The following is a 27,835-nucleotide window of genomic DNA, read 5'->3' on the forward strand; positions in this document are numbered from 1 at the left end:
TCAAGGATAAATTTGGAAGCTTAGCTGCAAAATGATGTTTCAAATGACATTCAAAAACTGGATTATAAGGCAGTAATAGCTCTTGCATTAAGGCGCATGTGTTGCCTTGAAACATGATGAGGGAAGGGTGTTGAAGTGGGTTTATGAGTGAACTTATCAACTCCAGTGTGAAAGAGTGTTCTCAGTTTCCGGGGAGAACTTTCAGATTCCGACAAAGTCAGACTTCTTGGTCTACATTCTACAACAAGAATATTCAACAGACCCAGACTACACTGACAAATAAGTTCAAGCATCTCTTGTAAAATGACAGTCCTCTGTGGAGCACAGGGCCACAGAAATTATACACCCAGCAAGAGACACTAGTTACACAAGGGAGTGCACCTTCATTGTGGGGGCACAATATACTATTCTAACCTTAGAAGAGTGTAAGTAGAAATGATGTTTCATGTAGAGTTTTCCAAAGCAATATAGGGAAGAATTTTGTCCGCTAATGTTATTGGTAATATTTACAGGAAAATTTGTCAGGTAAGCTTTGCAAAAAGAGCTAAGAGACTTAAGATTTTAAAACATAGGGGCTGGAGAGATGGTTCAGAGGTTAAGGTCACTGACTGCCCTTTCAGAGGATCAAAATTCAGCTCCCAGCAGCCACATGATCGCTTACATCTGTTGGGAACTCCAGTTCCAGAGGATCCAGTACCCTCACACAGACGTGGAGGCAAAAACACCCATGCACATAAAATAAAATAAATTATTTTTTAAAAATAAAATATAGACACTGGATGTTCTTCAGGAAAACAGTTCTGAAGCTCAAATCATTGTTTACATCATGAAGTTTTCAGTCACTTTCCTAGGTCTTATGAACAACCCTGGGAAAAGAGTTTGTCATGCAGAAGTCTAAGCTGTTCACAAGGCTTCTGACCCCGGCTAATTTCTATCTTGCGCATGCGCATTGCTGAGACTCTTGCCAGCCTTAGGCAATGAGGAAAGCTGGCAACTCCAAATTATTTCTGATCTTCACAACTTTTAGGAAGGAAAGCAGTATCTTAATGGATCTTGGTTCCAAATACGCAGCACTGTTTCCGCATCTCACAGATGTATATACCTCCAATGACCTTTCTGCTAGTCACATACTGACACTAAGTCTACCTCAGACTGCTTACGTAAAATGAATGTGAGTCTAAGTTCAGAAACAACTGAAGAGAGTTGAATATAACAGTGATAGAGAGAATATCAGAGTATTCCCTTTATATGAGAGATCCAGGAGGTATCCTCCAGTAGATAGACTTGAGTTCGGAATCCCATATCGAAAATAATCTTGGGAGGACCTAAGCTGACTTGGGAGTTGCTTTGATAGTCAAGCTAGGCTGATAAGGTCAACAAACAGCTCTGAAGAAACTCCAGTAACTCCTTGTGAAAAATGCAATTTCATCCCTAAGAAATTTTATTTTATTTTTATAAGTAATTTGCATATCTCATGTGTATTGAAATATGGGAAACAAAAATTGCACTCAGTAAAGAAGGCCAAGGCCGTTGGCCTAGCGTGTTATTACCTTCCACCAAAAAAAGGGAATATTTTCACAGATTCCTTGCACGTACTAAGACCAAGTTAATAGGATTACTGTGGAGGTTAGACAAGGCACTGTTTGTCACACGTTTTTAGAGAATATACTTATTTTGTGTAAGTAGATTGCGGATACAAATTTGGTCATATGAATGGTAGATCAACTGGGGGAAAATTGGGTAAAATCAAGGAAAATTGTTTTTATTTTTCATATTTACTTTTATGTTGGAATTAAGAACTATTTTTGCAAACTTTTGAGATGTTATAAATATTTGTATCAATAGGCTGTACCTTAATAAAAAAAATAAGGCATTATTATGCCAGTTTTTCTTTAGCACAGTGAACACTTAAGCAACTCTAAATAAATGCTTGAAAGCCCAAACGTGCAGAAACATCTTATTCAAAGCAGAAACCCCCATCTTGATGCGAAGACCCCCAGCTATGACCCACAACCACATGGCTGCGATCCATCACATTGATTCACTCACTCAATTAGCTCCATGGCTTTGGAAGACAAATATTGTCTTCCATCTTTCAGGAAGGGATGCTAAAGCACCTACAGTTTAAATAAGTAGCCTAAAGCACAGAGCTCACCAAATTCGGAGCCAAGATCTGCAGATAGATCTGTCTTCAAGAGCCAGACTTAGTTCCAGGAAAATGTATTAGATTAGAAACAAAATCCATGCATCTGTATGTTTTTTAATAAGTTGATTTTCAACTTGAATGTCTAAAGCTTAGTTTTCCATGATGGTTTTTTTTAAAGACAGTCTTTATTATGTTCACATTATTTTTTTTTCTGAAGTAACAATCTTGCAGTATATTTTAAATGGAGGATCTACCAAGTCTTTGTCTCTGATAATACTAAATCAGAAGCAAGTTCCTTACTGGAAACCTGTCTGCCTATTCTTCTGGTTGTACAAGAAGTTGGTTTGCTTGAATTAATCCCATTAAATCACCTAAAGGGTTCAGTACAAAAGTGCCTCACCTTATCTCAACTATTTAAGCCCATTATTTTGATTAATAAAGTACATTTTGCCTTTTGGGATTCATGGATAAAAATGGCTGTTAAGTAAACAGAATAAAATATCACATGTTGAAAGTATGAGACTACTTCATTAATAATCAGATTAAACTTCAATTTTCTGGTGTTTGTCGTATCCTCTTTTGTGCTTGCTTTATTTCTACCACTTCTGAGTGTGTTTTCCTTCCACTTGTATGTTGAAAATTACAAAGACAGTCATGGCTAATGTTTATATCGTGAAGAAGGCAGCATTTTGTAAAATAAACTTTGAGTCCCGTTTTCAACTTTTCTCCTTGTCGTACATGCAAAACTGGTAAATATTATGTTTCCCGAACAAAAACAAAGAAGTGCAATACCAGTGTCCTCTTGTGGGACACTGAGTGATACCATCTCAAATGCCAACCCATGACAGGAAGAATCAAATGGTTTCCCAGTGTAGCATGAAGGAAGGGAAAAAGTTAAAGAACTGCTGTATCGGGGGAACATATGTGATGACGAGGCTTTAAATCACAGGAAACATACGTGGATTCTCTGTTATTCTCTTGAAAGGAATCAAACGACAGTCTCATGACTATGAAGCATCCTCCCAAGGATGAGCCACGAACACTGCTGTGGTCACAGATCTTATGTATGAAACTGTGTCGGAGACACAAACAGAAGACAGCAGGAGAATGTGGCTCTGCGTTGCAGACTGACCAATGTATTTCAAACAAAATGAACTTGTTCTCTGCAGCTTTCCAAACTTGGGTCTTGTTTTAAAGCCAAGTACAATAATTTGGTTAAACAGTGAGTCACACTGAATGAAATAATATTTAGATAAAATAGCTATCACTTTAGAGAAAACATCTCCACATATCTTTGTTCATAATGTCTGGCCCTTTAAGTTTGAGATGGGGCAATATGCAGTTTATTATATTTTTCCGGTACTCAAGTTGAAAGTGGTCTTTAAAAGTCATCAAATAAAACAGTAGTTCAAGAATTTACAGTGGTTGGGGGAGCTGGGTTGTTGAGTCCCGGGTAATCTAACTTACTAAAAACTGGGTGGTCCTCCATCATTCTGAAGGAATTAGAGGAATTTTTGGCAGCATGTAGCAGATTTCCAGTTAGTAATCTACATTGCCTTCTTCATGTCCTTCAATGGTTTGTTAGGTGCCACACAAGCAGAGAGTACTTGATATTATATATATACCACAGTGGTTTGTAGAGAAAGCTCGCATATCCTGAGCCTTAATCCTAGAGTAGTTGCAACAGAGCACCAGAAGACCTCTAGGTTACCTCTCTTTTGCAGTTGAAAAATCATTAAGAAAGTTATTAATAGGTCAAAAATTTACAGTTTTTCCTATGTGTATTTATTTACCTATAGATATGCAATAATCTTGGCATACACATACTCTTATTCTTCTCTATACTCTTATAAGTACAACCTTTTTATTAGTTAAAACTGCCTTTCTAAAACCTCATACATGATTGTCCTACACTTTCTTGCATTTGTTGTTGTTGTTGTTGTTATCGTAAGTGACTTGGGAACAATCCAGCAACCTGGGTTTGACATTTAAGAGTTTGAATCTTTACAGGCTGTTTTGGACAGTCAAGAAACTTGTTAGATTTTCTTTTGCATATTGATAGACCCATTCTTCTGACTAGATCATCCAACCAAAGTGGTCTTTGCCAATGCCAAGCACACCTGAACAACATCCTTGATTCTTCCTCATGCAGTCCAGGTTTCCACCCAAGCTCCGTGTGCTCTCTAGGAAATCCTTTTCACTTTATTACTCATATTTGTCTTCAGGTCATGGCTTGCTCGACACTTCCTGGGCCCTAATAAAAGGTAGCTCCTCTTGACCTTACCCTCTTTGTCTTTTATTCCATGGTATGCATTTGAAGCCATGAGCCATAGTCTTGAGAATGACGCAGCAGTATCTGTTGAATGAAGAAAAGTCAAGAATTTCTTTCTGTCTAATCGTGAAGTCTTAGTCTTTGTTCTTTTGGTCTCCAGTATTCCTGAGTCATCTCGTTCACAGTGTCTGTGAATCACTCCTAGACTGTCCTTTTTGCAGATACCAAGACTTTTTTTTTTAGTGACTCAGATATGATCAGTCTGTTGAAAGAAATGAATTATGTACAAATACAGACTTTGTGCAGAGACCTGGGAAAGACTGCGATTAAAGTAAACTGGGTAGACTTCACCATATGTGAGATCTCTTAATTTTGTTTCTGTGGAGTCTTCCTCCTAAAAGTTCCCATGCAGAAGTTACTAAGTGTCCGAGGAGGTCCAACATAAGTTATGAAAAATGGCAAATATCTAAAAATTTGTAATAGACAAATGATAAATGTTGCTCTAAGAATCTTTGCAGACCTGGTTGTAGTGAAGTAGGCTTTTAATCACAGCACTCAGGGATGCAGAGGCAGGCCTATCACTGTGAGGTCAAGGCCATCCTGAGCCACAGAGGGAGTTCCAGGACAACCAGAAACACTCAGAGAAAACTTGTCTTGAAAACAAACAAACAAATAAACAAAAGAATCTTTACAGGTATTGCAGTGGAACATAGGTGGGGTTAGTCTTGTTTCATTTCTAGGTATTTGTTCACCAGTAAACCTAGGTCCAGTCCTCATTCATGCCCAACACACACACACACACACACACACACACACTGCTTAAACTATTTACCCTTCTCATTAAGTTAATCTACCACTCAAAAACTTAGACTATTCATATTTGACACTATTTTCTTCATGAACTTAGTAGTAGTTAATTAATTCCTTTTAAAAATAGCAGCATGGTGAAATGAGTTACAAATCTTTAAGATTGGCTGGGCAGTGGTGACACCTGCTTTCAATCCTACCCAGCAGTCAGAGGCAGAGAGGCAGGCAGACCTCTGTGAGTTCAAGGTCAGCCTGGTCTACAGAGAGAGTTCCAGGAAGGCTCCAAAGCTACACAGAGAAATCCTGTCTCAAAAATTTACTGGTGTTTCATTTGTATTTTAATCAATAAAGCTTGCCTGAAGTTTAGAAAAGTAAAACAGCTACACTGGCCAGCCTTACAGACCGGGCACAATGACACACACCTTTAATCCCAGTAGACCCACTAGCTTTCTCTAGAAACCAGGCTTTAGTGCTGCATGCCCCTAATCCCAGAACAAGAGAGGATTGTAAAATGGGAGGAAACAGATCTCAATCTTAGTTTTTTTCTGAGGTTTCCGGGAGGCATGTTGACGATTTTTGGACCGAGGTAAGGTAAGAGCCAGTGGCTGGCTGCTTTGTGTTTCTGGTCTTTGAGTGGAACCCCGATATCTGTGTCTGAGATTTTAGTAATCATTCTTTACACAAAAAGGAAGAGAATGACTGTATATAAGCAAGTAAAATAAAAGCCAATTACATTTAATAGTGGTCTACTTTTAAAACAATTTCTAATTGGGTTTGTATAACCTTCTCTTTGTCTTTGACATCCTGCTTCTGCTTTGCTGACCGCCTTGGGGCCACTGTGGCTGAGTAGCTTGTGCACCTTTTCCCAGAGATGTCTAGGAAGCAGGTGTTGGGAGTATGCTTAGCCATTCACACGTTCGTTTCTGTGCTTATCTCTCAAATAGGTATGCAGAAGCAGGTGTCTTCTGGCTAAGAAGCATGGTGAATATTGGCCTCGGTATATCTGTGCCCTCCTCCCACAGCTTAGGAATAGGTTCCGATTTGAGTCTCTTATCCAGACGTGATGTCCTGCTAGTTCTGGGTCTCTGAAGGCATGTTGAAAACTGAATCTTCTTTATAAGTAAACCTGACTGTTGTCTCCCCAGTGAGGAACCTAAAATCCCCACCTACTATCATTCAAATCTCCTCAGTGAGTTTATAAAAAAAAATCTGAAGTTAAGAATCTTTATTGAATTGAGGCACACAGAGAAACACAATATTGTTTGGGGAGGAAAATTGTAAAAGGAGCAGCCGGCAGCCGACCACTTCTTGCCACCGGACTCCCGGCCACCAGCTTGCTTTACCCAAAATAATTACACGGAAACTGTAATCATTTAAACACTGCCTGGCCCATTAGCTCTAGCTTCTTACTGGCTAACTCTCACATCTTGCTTAACCCATTTCTATTAATGTGTTTTGCCACTTGACTGTGGCTTACACATGAGTCTAACCACCCTCCATCTTGAGTAGGAGAAGCATGGCGTCTGCCTGACCCTGCTTTCTTTCTCCCAGAATTCTGTTCTGCCTTCCCCACATACCTATGTTCTGACCTATCAGGCCAAGCAGTTTCCTTTATTAATTATCCAATGAAAGCAATAGATTGATAGAAGACCCTCCTAAATCAGAAAATAAAGTCTCGTTCTTTGGTGGAGCCTCATTGATTTTGAAGAAAGAACACAGTTTTGATGATATATGTGTTTGTATATATACTGTATACGTGTATGTGTGTGTGTGTGAAGGTTTTAGAAGTATTTTTCATTCCTTTGAGACTCATAGAAAAAGAAAATGTACTCTAGACTCCCAGATAGTCCATAGTGATATCAACAAATATTTGTACTAAGTGATGTTTGCAATCAATGTAGAATGAATAGTTTACACAGTTATTTTATTGCTGTAGGAAACATAAGAACTGGTTACTAAACAACTTAGCTACCTGTATTACTTTTAATGCAAAAGAATAAATTGAAGGAGAAAGGAATAGTTTGACTTATGGTTTAAATGGAGCTATGTGATGGCTCTGGGAAAAGCATGTCAGCAGAAGCAGGCGGCTTCCGGTCACAATTCCCCCACCACTGGGAGGCAGAATGATGGCTGCTTCTGCTGAACTTCCATTCTCCACTTAATTCAGTGGGGAAACACAGCCCTTAGTATGGCACTGTCATATTCAGTGCAAATTAGCACAGTTAGCTCAATAACCTAATCTAGATAAACCCACATGGACATGCCCATAGCCTAACCTATTCCGAGAGGCCTGCCTCCTACATGATTCTACATTGGGGGAAGCTGGCAATCTCAACTATCCTGCTAAATGATGTAATTTTCTCTTGAATTTTCCAGACATTGCTTTGCAGGCATGAGGGTAGAGTAGGGATGCTATCTGTGGAAGCCCTGCACCTACAAGACAGGACTTAGAAATTCAGTCCCAGCAGCTGACTGCACATTTGACACTCCCTTGTTCCTTCAAAGACATACTTTGCCTCTTCACAACTTCCTTAATAAAAACCTTCATTTAAAAAAAAAACTTGATGATATTTTTTCATTTTAATGATTCATGACCAAAGTAGTAGATTACAGACGTTAAAATACCTGAAATTGATTAGCAGAAACAGGTATGCGAATGGACAAAGACTTTTGTCTCATATTCAGAATCTTACATTCCTAAGACGAAGTATATTTTAACAGTTGGTGGTGTGTAGTCTCATCTTCTAACTTCCAAACATGGAGTTCCAAAACTTTGCAAATGTACTGCAAGATAGAAAAGCCAAAAAGAAAAATAAGAAAATAATCAGTAACTCAAGACCAGCCCTGATCTGATAGCTCAAGTCAGCTTTTTTTTTCTTCCCAGAGACAGGGTTTCTTTTTGTCAAGTCAGCTTTACTCACTCTGCCCTACTTACATTATCTTCAAATTCTTACTTGAGTTCTGCATTTAGTTAGAAAATTGCAGGAAGAATCTTGTGATTAAGAAGAATAATGTGTCTCATGGCTTTGAAAAACAAAGGAGCAAAGCAAGTTTGAAAATGGGGGATGGCAGACAGGAATGGCCAGCAGGAAAGGAACACAAAGAAAACACACAGGTAGTGGTGACTCAGACTTTCAGGGAGGTAATCTAGCCAGCTCGCAGCAAGTTTGGAGACCAGCTTAAAACCTTGGACTCGATTCCAGATGTAATAGAATGCCATTCGAGACAGTTATGAAGCAGGAGTTTGGAAGCACAGCGGACATTGAACTGGCCATTTAGATATAAGTGTTTCGAGAATCAAAGGGGCATTATTGGTAATTACACTAGGCACGCAGGCCCAGACTGGATCTGTCTGCAGCAAACTGGAGTGAGACTCATTTTTCATAAAGGCTCCTTATGCTTGTTAATCTCCTCCCTTATGCAATGCCTGGGAAATCCATTTTGCGTCACAGTTGCCTTTTCCTGGCTGGGCTCACTGAATGGAGCTGTGTCCCTTTGTCCTCTCTTTATCCATGTGCCATTTTAGTGTCCCCACTCTAAATTACTCATCCATCAAGAGACGTAGATGATAGACCCATTTATCTTCACACGAAACATACCTATCATGCTGTCTGCATCAGGCCTCTGGGGCTGGCGTAGGGTGAGGAGAACCACGGCATGAAACTGTGACAGATTTGGGTGCCATTGCCTGCAGTCTGGTCTCTGCCTTTTCCAAAGCAGCAATGAAAACCCAACCCGCCGAGGCATTTCTAGTACTTCTTTAGATTCTGCACAGACCTTCGTGCACAGCAAGAACATGCCAGGACGCCAAGAGCGCCGCTGTCTTTAGGAAAGTGGGGACATCTGGTCTGCTCACAGATTAAAAACTATCCTTGGTTTGCAAATATTTCATGAGTGATTTTGTGACCTTGCTTGCGATGACCGGTGAAATTCACTGAATGTTAATGGTTCTGCAGTGGATCTAGAAACATACCGGGACCGAATACCAAAGCGTTGTGTAGGAATAGAGTGAGCTGAATGTTTTAAAGTTTGATCCTTGATCTACTGAGGATCTCACAGATGGCTGCTCTTTGGGGCTGTTAACTTTGAGCAAATGTGGTTTTAACAGCCTTCCCGCTGTTCTCTGTTTACGTTAGGAATTAAGAATTTTAATTTTACTGGATTGCCCTTTCAATTCCTTATCTCCTGGGTTTTCCTAAAAAGACAGGTAAAACTCAGTTTCTAGCCCAGTCTCAAAACACCGAGCCTCCAGAAGAAGATAAATCATAAAGCCCTCTCTACTTAAAACTCTTTCTAAGATAAGACATCCAGGAGAGGATGCTATCCTGTCAAAATCACTGTCTCTAAGGTCAAAGGCACGAAGGCTTTGAAATTTGCCCTGTGCTTTCTGCCTAAGGCACAGTAGAGGCTTCTCCGAAGACTGTTTCTGCAGACCAGCTCCATACCACAGCAGAGCAAAGGAGCATCTTATACTGCCCCTAGAGCTTATCTTGTCCCCTGCATCATCTGTTAGTGTGAAGCATCTCACCTACAGTGCTAACCTGGCCATAAATGCATGCCGGGTAAACAAACTGATAGCACAGCCTGAGCTCTCAATGTAATGAATGAGTCACCATTATATCCGCTTCGAACTGAGAGTCCCGGGAATTGATTTCAGTGCAGTAATTTTTTACCTAATCAGGGCCTTTGTAAGAGACAAAGACAGTGTAGTATTCTGAGTAAATGATTTCCCTTATTCGGAAGCATGACTCACGGTTATCATTCATAAAGAGATCCCCACAGAGTCTACCAAGATCGTTGAATATATGAATGAAATTTTTAGTGGAAGAGATTCTCAACAATACTTGTAAGGCCCCATCAACACTCAGTTATTAAGACTGCAGGACAAAATGAGTCATCATGTACTTAGGAAAAGTGTATGACTGACAGACATAATACCCTCCATACTGATGCATCTTCTCCTTGCTGTGATGATACGTTAACCCTGCAGACTGAGGAGCTTATCATGTCAGAAGACCCTATTGTCCTTTCAAATGATTATATTCTCATTCTCAAGGCTCTCCATGGCTTCTATTATGTAGGCATGTTTTTCTGAGCATTCAAATATTAGGTTAGCAAATTATTCTGGGAATTTCCCTGAAAGAACCTTGGCATAAGGCGTGACAGTATTTTTCCATCATGAACATCTACTATCATGTGGCTATCAGGGCAGAAATATGTGCTTGTTCATGCTCTTTCCCAGGAGATTTTCCCCAGGAACTTGGAGACCCATGTTGCCCTTTGTGAAGCCACTGAGTTTTCTAATGCTCCGTACTGTATCCCCAGGCAAGACCTGAGAAACAATGCTGTATCTCTTATACTGTAAAAAGGATGCTATCATTATTGGTGTTTGAAGTTAATGCAAGGCAAGCCCCTTTGCCTTGCTTAGAGGCAGTTCCTGCTAAAAAACAGTGCCTTCTACTCTCCACTGCAGACAAATCATTAGATCATTCCTTTCCTGTAAGTGTGACCAAGCCACTGGAACACAGACACCCATGCGGACTCTACATAGAAGGAAAAGACAGAGTCTTGGGTTGTTCTTTTTATGAATAAGATTCTCATTGCTTTTAACTCTCGCTCCTTTCTCCCCGACAGCTCCAAAGCTCAATTATCACCACTCATAGTAATTTAAGTAGCGTTCTAACAAAATACCCCGGGCTTCTATCCCCAAAGTGGCAGCTGTGAAGTAAATCTTCCTGGTTAACAGCTGTCAGTTGTCAATGGGATACAGATAATTAAATTCAAAGACACTTTATGGTCAGAAAAGACAGATAACCCTTGGACCAGAAAAGCCTTTAACTTGATGTGGTTACTGCCCTCTCTGGCACTGACTCTAATTCATGACTTTGATTGTTTTCTTATGAAACAGGTAACAGAGAACTGGAAATTGCATTTGTGTTTTTATTTCCCAGCTAAGACCATGTGCTTGCTTTTATTTTATTGCAAGTTGGGGAACAAATGGTGAAAGAAACTAATGAGAGAGGGCAGGTGGGAGGGAAGGAAGGAGACATGGAGAGGTACTTGAGAAACCATCTACATCAGGTTGTATACAAACTGTGAGAGGCGGGGTGAGAAGGTAACAGTTAGGGACTCTAAATACAAGAGATGGAACAGCAAGCAAGAAATCCTAAAGTCAACGTTTCTAAAAGCCTGTAGATCTTTTGGTTGTGAGATATCCCTGCAACTGTGTAGTTTAAGGTTTTTTTTCTATAAATATTAATCTATATTTAGTATTACTATTACTAACTTAATAATTGGAACTTTAATGGTTTTACTCATTTTAAATATCTCTATTTATTAATTCATTTGTTTTCCATGGGAACATTCATTAGAAGCTATCGTTGCAATATATGTGTATATTATATACATACACATATTATATATAATATATAAAATACACGTACATCTATAATATATTTAATCAAAGAAATGTAGGCTTTCTTTGAACTTCTCCCAAGCACATTTCAATGGAACTATAAGAGGAGGGAAGAAAAGAGAAAGTTGTATAATTATAGTTGTTTAAAATGTAAAATAAGAAGAAGAAGGTAGCTAAGTAAGCCATGGAGCATGAGCCAGGGGCAGCTCTTCTCCATGGTCTCTGCTCCTGTGTTGGCTTCTCTTGATGATGAACACGAAAATGTATGATGAAACAATGCATGTTCTACGTACACACTTTCGCGTGCGCGCACTATGAAAACTAAACTCTTACTCATTTACTGAAAAAACCAACTGGAGACACAGGATGCTTAGACTGTTTATTTTTAGATACAAATATGCTGCTCTGCTATCATTGTGTACTATTGGCTAAAACTGTTCAGCTATATTATAGCAGACATTCCACGGTGGTGAACTGAACGAACTGAGTAAATCTGTGTGTGCCTTGTGTTCACGTTGTGTCTGGCGCTCACAGATGGGATTCTTGACTCCCTCTAAGAATCTTTGAAGTTTCTGTTTTGCTGTAAGGAAACTGTGGCCATTAACAATTGTTGCCGAAACATGACTTGGGTTCTCTGTCTCCAAATTTAGAATCAATATGTCATGAAATCAGAAACCTTAGAAAACATCCACTTTCAAAGCTTGTCACTGTTTAAAGTCATGGTCCCAAGATCAATGGAATTTAGGAACGTCTGTATAGAAGTCTTAAGTTTTGTACAGATTTTTACCTACAGAAAAAATTGCTTACATTGTGAGTGTTGACTTTGCTTATTGTCGTGTGTCTTCCTGCTTCTAAAAGTTTAGTTTGCAGGCAGATACTCAACTTAAAAGAAACTTAATGAGCTTGAGTCACTGATCACGGAGAGGTTCCAACTCTGGGGATTTACATATCTGAATCCATGCTTTCCCTTTGATATATTCATAGGCATGCTGCCATTCAAGTGGTGTTGCCTCCTGAAGGAAAAATAAGACAATAATTGTTTTCAAGTGACTTAGCAAAGCATACTAAGGTAGTGGAAATCACATTGAGGAAATGTATCAATTATTAAGAGTTATTTGGAGATGATTCTAAAATGGTGAATTACTGACTCTGAGAATAAAACATTGCTAAAAAGTAAAACACCTCCATGCCATTAATTTCTCTCCTACTTACTGTACTGGCTGATGACTTTCACTGAGAAATCTGAGATTCCTGCAAATGCAAATAATTTTTGAATCATATAAACTCAGCATAAACTTTAACTTGCTCTTTTGTTTTAGCATAGAGCAATAAATAAATATATATGTTAGCAAACATTTTTAAATTAATTCTTTAAATCTAATTTTCTAAGAACTTCATATATGAATATTTCATCTACATAACTTCTTTTTCTCCCTTCTCTCTCTCCAACTTTTTTCATGTCTTCCCCTTTCAAATTCAGTCTCATCATTTTTAATTATTATTATAATATAAATATATATACACACATATGTACAAACACACATATGCATATGCACGCATACATACGCACACACATACACATAACTTATTGAGTCAATTTAATGTTGTCTGTATGCATATGTCCAAGGATGACTACTTCGCATTGGACAACCTATATTGGAGCTTGCTTGTAGAGGAGATTGGTCTTTCCTTTCTTGGCAGCCATTGCCTACCAGTAGCTCTTCATTTAGCGGCAGGACTTTGTGTAGATTCCTTGGTTTATATTGGTCAATCAGTTTTGTCATTATGCCATTCCATTCCTTTTCAGGCAACTATATTGTTGAGAGCTCATAGGTGTATTTTCCCTTATCTAGCCACAAGCATCCCGAGCTGCTGGGTATTAGAATCTTTCCTCTGCCTCTCCTATAATGTTTTCTGTGCCTTAGGTATAGAAGTTGCACCGCTGATGTATTAATCAGGGTTAGGCATCCCATGGACACTTAGTATCTGCATTTTGGTCCAGTTGTGGATCACTGTAGTAGTCTCCATCTGTTGCAAAAAGCTTATTTTAAAAGAAGAGAGAAATACACTAAGTGCTTGCAATACTGTTAGAAATAATATTAGTTTCAGGAAACGGCATTAATAGCTTCACGTCTAGAATCTATGTCTTCTTAAGCCACAAGTAGGTGGCAAAGCTTACAGTACCAGGTATGAGTTCCCCTTTAGTTAGTTTGACGTATAAGCTATTGGTTATAGTAAAGATACAAGTAGCATTGTGGAAACATCTTTATCAAAGAAGAAAGATTTGCAAGCTGTTTTTGCATTTTTGGTAAAGCTTTGAGTAAAAACATAGAATTATAGAACCAAGCAATCTGTTTATCATTTCTTTCTTATTCACTATTTCAGAGCTCCGAGAAACCAAGACCTCTGAATATTTCAGCCTGTCCCACCACCAGTTAGACTACAGGATATTACTGATGGATGAAGATCAAGACCGGATATATGTAGGGAGCAAAGACCACATCCTGTCCTTGAATATCAACAATATCAGTCAAGAACCTTTGAGTGTAAGTTTTTCATTTTCATGAGGGATGTCTTGACATTATAGGTATTTAAAAGAATTCAAATACATTAAAAATAATATATGTTAGATTAGAAGAAGAGAAACTACTAGACACATGGATGGACACACACACACCAAAGTTACTTTTTACTTAGCTGCTGATAAATATATTTAGTCTATTAAGTCTCAGAAGTTTTAAAAATTGATTTGAACTCCTCAAATGATTGTAAAAACACTCCTTGTATATTTATCTATTCAAAAGAAAAATGAGTGAGTGGGGGAAGTTTACCAGGAAAACCCTGGATAGAAAAGGAAGAAGAAGCATGTCTTCTGTATGTAATCGACAGAGGGTGAGGAATACAGCTGCTAGCTGCATCAATATTTGAATAACCTACATTTATCATTCTTTTGCAGTAAGAAAGCAAAATCAAGCATCAATGAAGTAAAAAAAAAGCAAAACTGTGTTAATGATGTTTATCATAAATAAGACACTTTGCATTTATTATTTTAAAGGATGACAACTCAAAATGTATTCTTTTCTGGACCAACAGCAATTTAGAATGTCAGCACAGTGCTTCACAGGGGCTGTGGTTTCATTGCATGTGTTACATTGTTGAGGCACATGAAGACTCACTTTATTAAATCTGTCAGTCTGGCTGTGTTTTTTACCAAAGGTAATACTCAGCTAATATAGACAACAAACATTATTCATAATGATATAAATGGGACAAAAGTGTGAGTCCAACAGGCAAAATGTGCATTGTATTTAGCACACTTATGTTTGTAACGATTTTATTTAAATACATAATTATAGATGTCCATGTGTTCCGGAACAGGTTTTGTTAAAGAAAACTGGATGAGCAAAAATGGAATGGTCTAACAGGATAATAGTCAAATAGCTTGAATTCTGAAGCTAAATGAAGAATTAGGAAAAACAAAAATAGTAACACCTTACAGAAACTACATAGTCAAAAGCACATGAAGAATGGTGGGCTGCTGTGTGCCTGACTGAGATTATACAAACTTTATGTTTCTTCCTGAGCAGGTTTTCTGGCCAGCATCAGCAATCAAAGTTGAAGAATGCAAAATGGCTGGCAAAGATCCTACAGTAAGTAGTTGAAGAGCACACACAGACACACACCACATAAAAAGACACACAATACATATATGTACAGCGCCCTACTTACATACATCATGCACCTACAAACATACCTACTTCCACACACAGTCATACTACATACACACACACAGACACACACATTCATACATACACATGCACATCACACAACACTACCTACATCATACATATAGTCATTACATATACCACACACACACAAATATCACCACACACACACACACACACACGCATGCGCCAACTACTTAGTCTTCAGATGTATATGGTGTGAGAGCAGACTGGGATTAATGATGTTGGTGATCCTTGGCTGGACAGATATTAAAAATGTAATGCAACAAGCCTGGAATTCTTGGGCCATCTGTAACTTTAGAATTCCCGACTGGTTAAACTTTCCTGCCTTGCTTTCATTATTTAATGCAGACACTTTTCATGATTGATTTCACCAATAAACCTTTTTCTGAGTGACTGCAACCTGCAAAATTCTCAGCGGGCTGCTGGAAGAATGTTAATGTGAGCGTCTGGAGTAGCTTCTAGATACTATGGGAACTATTCCTAGGATTCTCAGTGAAAAAACAGTCGTGAGCCTGCACACTCCAGATAAATAAGTCCACAGTGATGAACAGTACATTTGTCAAGTGAAATAATTACCAACCACAATGAAAACAGGTATACACATAGACAAATGTGAAGTGCAAGGTTTGAACAAATTGGAGTCCCTTACACCAGCTTCAGTGGAAAGAGTCAAGCAAGGGACCTATATTGATTTCTATGAATGACTTTCTGTCACTGATGTCAAATTATTCTTGAATATTCCATAAGAAATGCATTGAACTGATTTTTCATCAACACAATCCTGTATATATATCATTCACATTTTTCCCACAAATCATGAAAAATATCATAATGGACCTAAGTATCAAAAATATACACTGTCATAAATAATTTTGTAAGAGACTTCTATTCAATTTTTTTGCTCAGTTATTCATTTGATAAAGAATATTATAAACCAGTTGCTTATATAGCATAATTCTAGTTACTAAATATATAATTTTTATAAACACAGACTTAATTTTGTTTTTTTAACCCTATCTAATTGAAAAAAATTAACTTGCCTTTAGTGAGCAGGAAAATAGATTTAAATTAAGGAATGCAATAGAAATATGGCTATTATATAGAAAATCTAGTGTGTTTATACACACACATCCAGGTTTGAGAGGATCATATGAAGTAGTAGCCTCAACTTTGTGTTCAGAAATGTTTGGCTGACCACACAAGAGATTCTGAAAGGATTAAGTGTAAGTGCTATGGAGAGGCACTGAGACAAGTTAGTCATGGGCGGGGGGGGAGACTAATTCATAATGAAATAATTTTTTTAGTATGGCTGACTCTCAAGGCAGTGTCTGATCTAAACTTCCATAAAGGCTGGGAAAAGTCAAGGCAAGAGCCTTAAGCAGCTCTTTTCGACCTATAGGTCATCACCCCTTTGGGGAATCAACAACCCTTTCACAAGGATCACTTAAGACCACTGGAAAACACAGGTATTCACATTGAGATTCATAAGAGCAGCAAAATTAGGATTATAAAGTAGTAATAGTTGGGGTCAACACAACATGAGGAACCGTGTTAAAGGGTCGCCGCAGTAGGAAGGTTAAGGACCCCTACTCGAGATGGGTCCTTAACCATCTGTGTATTATTCCACAAGCGTTCTTGGGAACCATGACTAGGAGTGACTCAGCTCTAATACTTACATTTTCAATTTTATATTTCATTAAGTTAACAGAACTTAAAAGAGGAAGAAGAAACATGAGAACATATAGTTACAATCTAAAGGAAGTTTAGAGGGTGGAAATCCAGGCGAGGGGAGAATGTACATTTTGTTAGCCTTTCAGGGAAATACAAAACAAAGCAAAACAAAGCAGGGTGCTGTGCTGTGGAGAATGGCGATTTCCTTAAGCTATTCTTCTAATAACTGGGCACGAGCTGAACCATTCTCCTTTCTCTGCTAGTGAAGACATTTCCCACTGAAGCATGTCTGATCATGTCTTCCTTTGACCACAATCATATCCCATGGCGATGTTACTGAGTTTCCAGATGTTTTGTTCAGGAAGGTTTGCATTTCCAATTGACTGCAGTTGCTGCAGGGCAAGTATGTAGACTGTAGATACCTTTGTATACTCCTTTTCGAAAAAGTGATCTTTATTCATCTCAAGCGTCTAGCCAAGTCATTTGACCTCTTTCTCCCTTTGGAAAAATAGAAATCTATTATGTGATAATTAAAACTTATCTGATAAAGTCTTCAGTATGGGCTTAACAATTCCCCACAATTCTATTATGCTGTAATATCAAGCATTGGTATAGTGAATTCTTCTCTATGTCCAATAGCTACACAATTGAGAAGCCATCCATGACGAGATCTGTCCTATGCATTTTTATGATTAAACAGGAGAGGTTTTGCTTTTCCAGATAAAAATGTTGAGTTCTGGGAAATAAAATCTATGAGATTTTTTCAACTACCTACTTTATCTGTGTAGGAGAGACTTTGTAATAAATATGTCTTGTGACCTATGTGTGCAGACCTTACAGAGACCTCATGTTAATCTGATGTCAAGGAGACAAGGCCAGTGGGAACTCACCAATGAGAAACAGCTATTTGAACATTCTATAGACAATGTATTTTATTTTAATTTTCATTGACACCAAGTGTTTGCAAATATCTTCACACTGTTGAAATAGTTGCTACCCAATAACATAGCATTTCACCTTTTAAAACATTGTACTCGAGTATTTTTTATTAGTGGAGTTTCACACATGTTTTGGCTGTAGTCATCCACCTCCCACAGCTTTTCCCAATTCACCCTGATTGACTTTTTAAAAGCTGTGAAAACCAGTGATTATGAACAGCTTTTGTGTTAATGAGTTGAAGGCAGTATGCATACATGGCTTTTCACTACACAAGAATGATTAGACATATATGTAACAATTATGAGACAACATACTCAAATTTAATGGAACAAACCAGGTGCTGTTCTATGTGTTCCATTCGAATCTTGCAAGCTATTCAGTTATGCAAAATAGAAATTGAAATGATCGTGATTTAAAGATTAAAAATCTGAGAGAGTAAAGAGAATGAGAACCTAGTTCCGAGTGTGAGTGCCATGGCCCTCGTCTGGTGGAGAACAGCAACCCTAGACCCTGATCTTCACAGCGAAATTGCATGTCTTGCTGGGAGAGAAAAGAAGGGCTACAAAGACACAAGGCAAACAACAGTGGAGCTGGGATATTTTGCAAAGCTTGCTTTGATAGGTTTGAGAGAAACCATGCTAACTATATCTTTTAACATTACCCTGTGTTTCATATCAACAATAGGAAGCTTCACTTAAGTTAAATCCTCTTTTTTTCCCCCATCCTTTTGATTTATGCTGTATCTGAGTATTAACTCCAATTGCTCGGGATTTTTGAATTTCAAACCATCTTCTGAGACCTTCTGGTCACGGTACACTGGCTGTTCTCTAGAAAATCCTCTCTTACCACTGCTGGACTTGGAGCTCCTCCTGTGTGTGCTCCTGAAATGCCCTACCACTTACTGCACCGACTCTTAATAATATGTCTCTCTGCACTAATTGGAAATGCTGTGTGGCAAATGTCATTATCCACTATGCCCAGATTTGCATCTAGAAAACTTCATCAAATCTAAACAAGTTCGGAATAGCAAGGAAGGCAATTAAGCAAGGGATTCTGTTCAAAGAGTTTATTAGGTACTGGAGATGTGACATGGTAGATGAGGAGTTTGCTAAGGCTCTTAGACTAGCAATCCCTAGAGAAAATGTATGTATTTCAGAAAAACAGTTTGCTATGTTTTTCTTTTAAATATATTTATCGTCTCTTAAGTAAAATAGAAAGTGGGAGTAAAAGTCCAGAAAAACAACAGAAAGAAACCAGAATTCATATTACAGAAATTTCATTTGTAAATGAAATCCATATCAAATTGTAAATAAACTTATTTTTAAAGGAGATGATAGGAACATAGTTTAGTTTGCGAGTGTATGCCTAGCATATAAGCCATCCTTTGTGTCCTATCCCAATATTATGGAAGCCAAGCATGGTGGCACCCTCCCTTAATCCCCGCCCTTGGATCAGAGGCTGAGTTGTCAGTAGAAAAAGAGTTAGCTAAAGGGTAGTCAGTGCTACAGGAGATACTTTCCCAAGATAAGGGGCAAGAGAGTCAAATCCAGCAGCATTTTAAACATTATACCAGATAATAAATATTCTACAATAATTATTTATATTGAGGGTAATTTATCATAGTGGAAATACAGCAAATTTTCTGTTCAATTAAAGAGGACATAGGCTATTTTATTTTAATCTTTTAACCGACAGAAGTTAACTTTATAAAGTAATGACATAGGTCTGTTTAAACATACAATTTAGAGACTGTAGGCATAGTTCTTGAATTGGTTCAGCATAGATGATGGTCTTCTCATTGGACAAGGATGGAAGGGATGCTTTCCATTACCTGACAAAAACCAGGATAAACATACCGGGTATTGTGGTCTGGCTCTAAAATACCCCTCAAAAGGTTGTTTTTGAATGGCTCACTCTTCATTTTGGGCCACTATTTTGAAGGTTATAGTGTTTTTAGAAGACTTGACATAATAGGTCACTAGAGACTTCCCTTTGAAAATTGTGCCTATCTTTGATTCTCGACTTCTTTATTTCCTTTTTGGTCCTTGCTGTGTGAATGCTTGCTACCACAATCTCCCACGACTACATTGCCACCCTGCTATGCTTTCTACAATGTGATGGACTGAAATATTCATTTATACATAATATGCTTGGGTATTATATATATGTATACATACATATACATACACATGTATGTGTATATATATATACACACACACATATATATATATATATAATAGTATGATCCATGGAGCCATTATAGGGTTTTTATTTTGCTTATTATTGAAGTGAAATCCCCATATACATGTAATATACCAAAATATATATGTGTGTATGTATATACACACATATATATATAATAGTATGATCCATGGAGCCATTATAGGGTTTTTATTTTGCTTATTATTGAAGTGAAATCCCCATATACATGTAATATACCAAAATATATATGTGTGTATGTATATATACATATGCATGCACATGTATGTTTTAGGAGTCTCTTGGACAACCCTGACCAAGATAGGGAATGATCTTGAGATCACAACTCTAGCCAAAGAACACACCAAATGATTATCAAATACCAAAGGATCAGCTTTCAAATATATATATATATATATATATATATATGTGTGTGTGTGTGTGTGTGTGTAAACACTCACATATTCACAACATCAATTAAAGAAAAAAAAGTTCATGAATTTGAAAGAGAGCAAAGGCAGGGGTACATAGCAAAGATTGGAGTGAAGAAAGAAGGAGGAAGTAATGTAATCATAATCCCAAAGAAAATGAAGAAGGCATCTTTGGTATTTATTTCCACTAAAGTGCCCAATAGCAAAACTTTTACACATTAGTATTGTGAAGAGAGCCAGCACTAATTGGGAAGGACAGATGGCCTGCCCAAATAAAAGTGTTCCCACAGCCTTATTAATATATTGCTCAAAGCAAATGTTATTACTGCTATTTTACTGATGCAAAATTTGAATCACAGAAAACCTATATAACTGACTTATCAACACATAGAAAAAGCTTAAGCCAAGGTTTAAATCCAGGTCCCTGGCTCTGTGGCCTGCTCATTTGATTATTACACATTCCTATCAGAATCTCTCCTGCCCGTGTGAAGACAATGGCATGATGAGAGAACCACTCCAATTGTTTCCTTTTTCATGACACGGCTCTGCATCACACTTACCTCTCTAGGACAGTCACTCGACAAAGAAAGAGACAAAAAGAAGAAAGTTCTCACCAACTCATGGAATTGGTTTTCTTTTGCATTTTTTACATGTGTGTGTGTATGTGTATGTGTGTGTGTGTGTTTGTGTTTATCAGTGTGTGATTGTGTATGTGAGTGTAACTCCCTGCTGAGGCCAAAAAAAAAAAAGAAAAAGAAAAGATGTCCAATACCCTGGAACGAGAGCTATGCACGGTTGTGAGCCACCTAATGTGACTCAAGTCTCATGAAAAATCTAGGGTGCTATCTCTCCAGCCCCGTGCCTTGTTTACTGATTATGTGATTTTCATTAGGAAAATTCTTTTTTTATTCATCTTTAGTGCAAAGACTATTCTGCAAGACCCAGATGAAATTATACTTCTGCTAAAACTTTATACCGAGTTCATATATGAATGGGTTCATGTATGTTTTCGTATGCAATCCCATGACGGCTCCATGGATTCTACCACAGCATAATATATATTTGAATGGAGAAAGTTGGCCTGGCATTCAAGTGTTGCTAAACCTAGATACAGTGCCTTAACAAATATTTGTTGAAGAGAATTTATACCACAGTTTAGGTTAGAAATAAGGTCAGGAACTGATGCTCGGCAATGGAAAAGCAGAGCTGAGAGATGGGGCTGGCAAATGATCAGCTCAACTGTTCAGCATCACGTTGTTCTGGGGAGGAAGAGGTGGGAGGCTGACTGGGTATGACGGGGTAAGAGATTGTCTACTGTTAGCAAAAATGCTACAGAAATCCGGACACTGGTAGTGGCCACAGTCTCCATCTGAGGTTAAGAAACTCTATTTAGTCGCTTTTGGAAATCAACTTTCTTATTAATACATTGAAAGTCGGCTACTTAATTGAAATATTGCTGTAAGAGTTAAGGCAGTCTATGTATGTGGATGAAAATCTTAAAGACACGAAGATACTAGGTTTGTGTAAGTACTAAATACTGAAAAGAAAAGTGAGTTCTTAATGCATGCATGTACGACAATGTACAGGAAAGTATGGATTAAATATTATTCGTGTGCTTCAAAATCTTCCTTATAGTAGCTCCTTGTGTGAATTTGGAAAATTAAAAACAACAAGAGCCTCTGTGGTTTATTTTTCTGAAGGGAACTGAGTTTTAGAAAGACAAAAAAAGAATTCATGTAAAGCCATTAAGAAATATACACTTAGAGCACATGCCAGTTACAAAGCTAAATACTGAGCATCCTGGGAGGTACTAATGATAAAATATATAACATAGTTATATATTATAAGACACTTAGACATATGTGATAACAAAAGTATATCCATAATAGACACATGTAGAAATTTGAAGTGATATAGTTTTATCTCAAATATAAAACTATGTTGTTGACATTTTCCTTTTAGTATAGCAACAATTTACCAGAGAAAATTGTCTACACATCCTAAGATAAGGCAGATGTAACCTTTCCTCTCTAAATTTGCACTAAATTCATGTTTTATCATGAGGTCATCAGGACAAAATTCCAGAGTGACTGATCATGAATGTGAAAAATATAAGTGTGGGTCTCTTTGCTCACAAATCTTGACATAAGGCATGTTATATACACACCACCCTTCGGTTTTATTGTTTCTTCGGGGTATTATGTTATCAATTCTAGCTATATAATTCATCTCCAGGTAAATCTAAAAATAGGTGTCAAGCACAACACTGTATATTTAACAAAGATCGTTACTGTCTTCACATTAAAATAAAGTGTGTAGCCTAGAATTTAAGGATTAATTTCTTTGACATTAGAATTAAAGACTGGTTAATAGTATGATTAATAGTACATAGTAGAAACATCTTAAAATTCTCATCACAAAAAGAAATTTATACTGTTTGACAAGTAGAAATGAATATTAAACAAAACTGATGGAATATATAAAATAATATAAATGTTTAAATCAAGTTTATCTCCTATTTTTGCATTGTACTTTGTTCTACTTTGTAGTAACATAAATACTGGATATGCAACACACCTAGATATGAAAAAGGAACATATATTGTAGACTATCCAGGGAGACACTACTGCTTGAAATATTTTATAGCCTTTATTAAACAAATTATACTTCAGAGGAAATTTTTTCTATAAAATTCTTTGAGAGAAAATAACTTTGTACAGGTATATCCTTCTGTCTCAGGCTTGATTAATTTATAATCGGCAAAAGTAATGAGCATTTCAGTGGCAAAGTTTGGGATGATTAATTTGACCACAGAGAGCTCACAAACTGCTGCAAGGTAGCAGGAAATTTAGAAGCAGAGCAATAACATCCTTGCCAATTTAGTTTAACTGGAGTCTGGTGAAAAACAGTCTTAAAAAAAATAAAAAAGGTACTTGGTGGGGACCCTGGGTAGAGAGAATGATTCCACCATTCTTCATAGAAGCAGCAGCTCTTCAGAGATTGTAAGGTGGCTTTCCTCTCTCAGTTGGACAGGGTAGCCATGTTCACCATTGGGAACTCATGATGGTATGGAATGTGAATGAACACAACATCACTTCAAATATGTCTGTAGTGTGTGTGTGTGTGTGTGTGTGTGTGTGTGTGTGGTAATTTAAGGAAAACTAAGCAGACAAGTAGTGGTATGTTTGTACTATGTTTTTTTCATTTACTTGTTTTTGTGTGTGAATGTATTTGTGGGAGCAAGTGCAAACACAAGTAGAGGGCTGAGAATAAGTTTTCAGAGGTGTTTTTCTAACACTGTGGGTTCTGGGGATGAAACTTGAGACTTCAGGCTTCGTGGAACGCAACCTTAATCATCAATCCACCTTGCTGGCTGGACTCGATCACATAAAAGGATTAAGCTTGTAGAACAAACTCTGAAGTTTAGAGCATACACATTTATACAGGATCGGCTTGGATGATAACTGAGCAGTTACAGCACTTACAATGCAAACGGCAAGTGTAAGGACCAGAGTTCAAATCCAGAGAGGCCGTGTGAATGCTGTTCTGGGTGGGCCTTAAGCCTGGCCACCTGTCATTTTAGTGCTCAGAGGGTGGATGTGATTCTCTGAGGTAATCCAACCATGTTATCCATGTCTGTCAATTCTGGGTTCAATTGGGAGGCTCTGCCGTGGTGATAACATGAATAGAGATAGAGGAAGATACCTAACATTTAAATCATGTCTCCATGCAGAAGCACACATGTTTAACACACATAAACATAAACACACACCCACACATACACAAGAAAATTATCAACAAAAACCTGAAACGGAGTATGAAACATTTCAACATAAAAAAAGATCATTTTTATCAGTACATGAAGTTGGCTGCTTGTTCCCAAAACAGATGAATGGAATAAACCAAGCTGTTCTGTTATTGTTATCTTTGAAGAGTTCTCTTAACAAAAGCATTGAGTAGTTAGAAAGTGAATATGCAAATGATATCTAAATCAGATAGATGGGTGTGTTGAGAGCATTTTCATACAAGTCTTTGAATTAAATAGGAACAGCAATGTTTGTTCACCCGAACTCTATAAGAATAGAAGGTTTGGTCTATTCCGTTCACTGAAAATGCCCGGAGTTCTGAAATCACCTGGCTTACGTTTTTCAAATCTCAGTTGAGGTGTAAGGTCCTCTTTCTGCAATAGTGTTGGAACTACTGCTGAGTAGCTGAATATTTCAGGATGCCAAGTCTCAACTTTTGATTTCTTATTTCCGTAAGTTAAATGAGTGTTTCCTGAGGGCATTTACAAGTTTAGGAAACTTCTCTATGATACAGACGAGAGCAGGTATCACGTCATGTCTACCGCCTACGTCACATCTCAGGCTAACGGAGCTGCCGTGGGTGGAAGCAGAGCTGCCGTGGGTGGAAACAGAGCTGCCGTGGGTGAAAACAGGGCACGGTCTCACTAGCTGCTTTCCTTTTGCCAGCATGGCTGTGGGAATTTCGTCCGTGTCATCCAGACCTTCAACCGTACTCACCTTTATGTGTGCGGGAGTGGCGCTTTCAGCCCGGTGTGCACTTACCTAAACAGGGGAAGGAGATCCGAGGTAAGCCTGACAGGCTCACTTTGTTCACTTGGGTGTTTATGTCTGATGCTTGATGCCATTTCAGAGTTAAAAACATGGGAATTCAATGACAGTAAAATATTATCATGTTTTTACAAACACATGTATATATATCATTTTGATTTTGTCTGCCAACGCAAGCTAAATTACACTCTTTTGTCTTTCAAATTAAACATGTTTACTTGTTTCTGAATATACAGGTTGTAAAATAAAGGAAAATGATAAATTTATAGTTGTATTAAATATAAAGCACTAAAGTACAGAAATAATGTGTTTGTACTTGCTTTCATAATTATATATATATTCATTCTTATGTTTTAACTTCGGTACACGTTATGTGTATGTAATTTAAGAGGTGTTTAAAGCAGGATATGAAATGTTTTGTTGAAGAAAGCTTTGTAAGTTGATAAATCGTGCTTTTGTTTAAAACTAACATTACCCAATGCTAGTTCATTCTCACCTTACTCTTTTATTCCATATGGTGATATGAGTTGTTACAGTATGGTATTTGCTAAATACTAGTTAGGCAGTCAACTCGTATTCTGTCAACTGTAAGGTCATCTGGGGATCTGTGGTGTCAAAGGCTGCCCTGTTATCTTAGGACGGTGGCTGGGACTAGCACTGTGCAGAAATAAGGAGCCATCCCCATTCTCCATTCCTTCAATTAGCTGCATTATTTCCCTGAAAACATTATTTTAGAAGCTAAATTATTGAAAACTACATTTAGTGTTGTAATAGAAGCGGCGGGGCTGTGTCCCCGGCACCCAGCCGCCCACATGGCTAGCTTATGCCCCGAAATAATTACACGGAAACTGTATTCTTTTAAACACTGCTTGGCCCATTAGTTCCAGACTCTTATTGGCTAGCTCTTACATATTAATCTAACCCATTTCTAATAATCTGTGTAGCCCATGAGGTGGCTTACCAGAGAAGATCTTAACCTGCGTCTGTCTGGAGTGGGAGAATCATGGTGACTCCTTGACTCAGCTTCTTTTTCCCAGCATTCTGTTCTATTTACTCCACCTACCTAATTTTATGTCCTATCAAAGGGCCAAGGCAGTCTCTTTATTTAACCAATGAAATTAACACAAAACAGAAGACTCTCCCCCTTCAGTTTAGTTTGTTATTTAACTTAAATTTAGAAAGTCCAGTTCTTAAGTCATGTCTTATTTGACTGTTAAAGATAAGAATTATGGGAAAACCCACAAATATCACCATTAATATCCTTTATAAACTTTTCTTCAGTAAAAACCAATTTACTTTGCTTCTAATGTTGAATAAAGATTTTGCTGTACTCCATTTTATTGAATTACATTTTGTACAAATACTTTATAGATACATATATAATTAAATGAACATAGTCATTAAAGACTAATTGAATAATTATCATTGGATCTCAATTTTTTTTTCTAAATGGGACTCAAAATTCTACCGAAATATTCACAATCTTAAAGGGAAAGTAGGCATTTTGGAAGAATGCTGCCAGATGCACTGAGCTGAGCATTGGGGCCACATGCATGTGATCAACGTCAATTCTGCTAGTTGATAAGCACATGTGGTCTTTCCATTCCTAGTGTCTTTGTCAAATTCTCTCCTCAGTATCCTAGACTTCACTGTAGAGGTTGTTTGCCTCGAGCTTTGTGAATAAAGTATTTCTCTTAATTTCTTTCTGGCAAGTTTGCTATTTGTATATGGAAAAAAACTGGTGAGGACCCAATGAACATGAACTTCATAGTCACTGTTGATGGGAGCATAAATTCACAAGGTCACTTAGAGAGGCCAGCATGGAGGTTTCTCTAAAAAGCTAAAAGTGGAGCTACCTATGACCCAACTTTTCTACTTCTGGATAGATATCCAGAGGTTTCTATCTTGGTTTCTTTTCTGTTGCTGTGAAAAATACTTTGCAAACAACAAGATACCAGAGAAAAGGTTTAGTTAGCTCCATGCCGTTGTGATAGGGAAATCATCCCAGCAGGACGTGGAAACAGCTAGTCATATTAACTTTGAAATCAAAGGAAGAAAGATAAATACTGCATGTTCAACTCCCAAGCAGATCATAGAATTTAAACTTTATACGTGTAGGGGCAGTGGGTCTTTAAAATGAAAGTGGATTATGACGGGGAAAGAGACATGGATGGTAATGGAATACCTGAGGAAAGAAATCTGTAAGGGAAGAGTACCCCATGGCAGAGGGGTGTGGGAACAGGTGAATGGAGCTAGGAGAGGATTAACACGGTAGGTACAGAAATGCCATAGTAAAACCAATTCAAAACTTAGGAAAGTTGAAAGTATTGAATTTAATATTGTAAATCAAAAGGGAAATGGAAGAAGAAAGGCTTAATGATCTGGGAGGAATAGGGCTGAGTTCTTAGGAAATTAGGTGAAGAGCCTTATTTCCGCTTGAAATAGATGACTAATATTTCACCACATTTCCCAATGTTGACTTTAACTAGACTGTAATTATAATCACATAGAGAAGAGGGGGACTGAGTAATGGAGAAATGGGCCATCAGAGAACACCTGGTACCTGTTTCATCAATTACTCCGGTGCCAACACCGGCTTATCTAGGGAAATCTGTTTCAGCCTCTAGGATCT

General features: G+C 37.8%; 1 protein-coding gene across 2 annotated transcripts in view; it reads left to right on the forward strand.

Moving 5' to 3' along the window:
* LOC121434753 (semaphorin-3C) overlaps positions 1-27,835 on the forward strand; it is a 151,212-nt gene that overhangs the window by 61,321 nt on the left and 62,056 nt on the right. For both annotated transcript variants that reach the window (XM_041633708.1, XM_041633709.1), the window contains 3 exons: positions 14,026-14,186; positions 15,228-15,290; positions 25,102-25,221. In XM_041633708.1, the coding sequence (XP_041489642.1) occupies positions 14,026-14,186; positions 15,228-15,290; positions 25,102-25,221 (344 nt within the window). The remainder of the gene's footprint in view (positions 1-14,025; positions 14,187-15,227; positions 15,291-25,101; positions 25,222-27,835) is intronic.

The sequence above is a fragment of the Microtus oregoni genome, unplaced genomic scaffold (assembly GCF_018167655.1).
Source record: "Microtus oregoni isolate MIOR12 unplaced genomic scaffold, Mior012 000044F_ref0000062, whole genome shotgun sequence".
NCBI lineage: Eukaryota > Metazoa > Chordata > Mammalia > Rodentia > Cricetidae > Microtus > Microtus oregoni.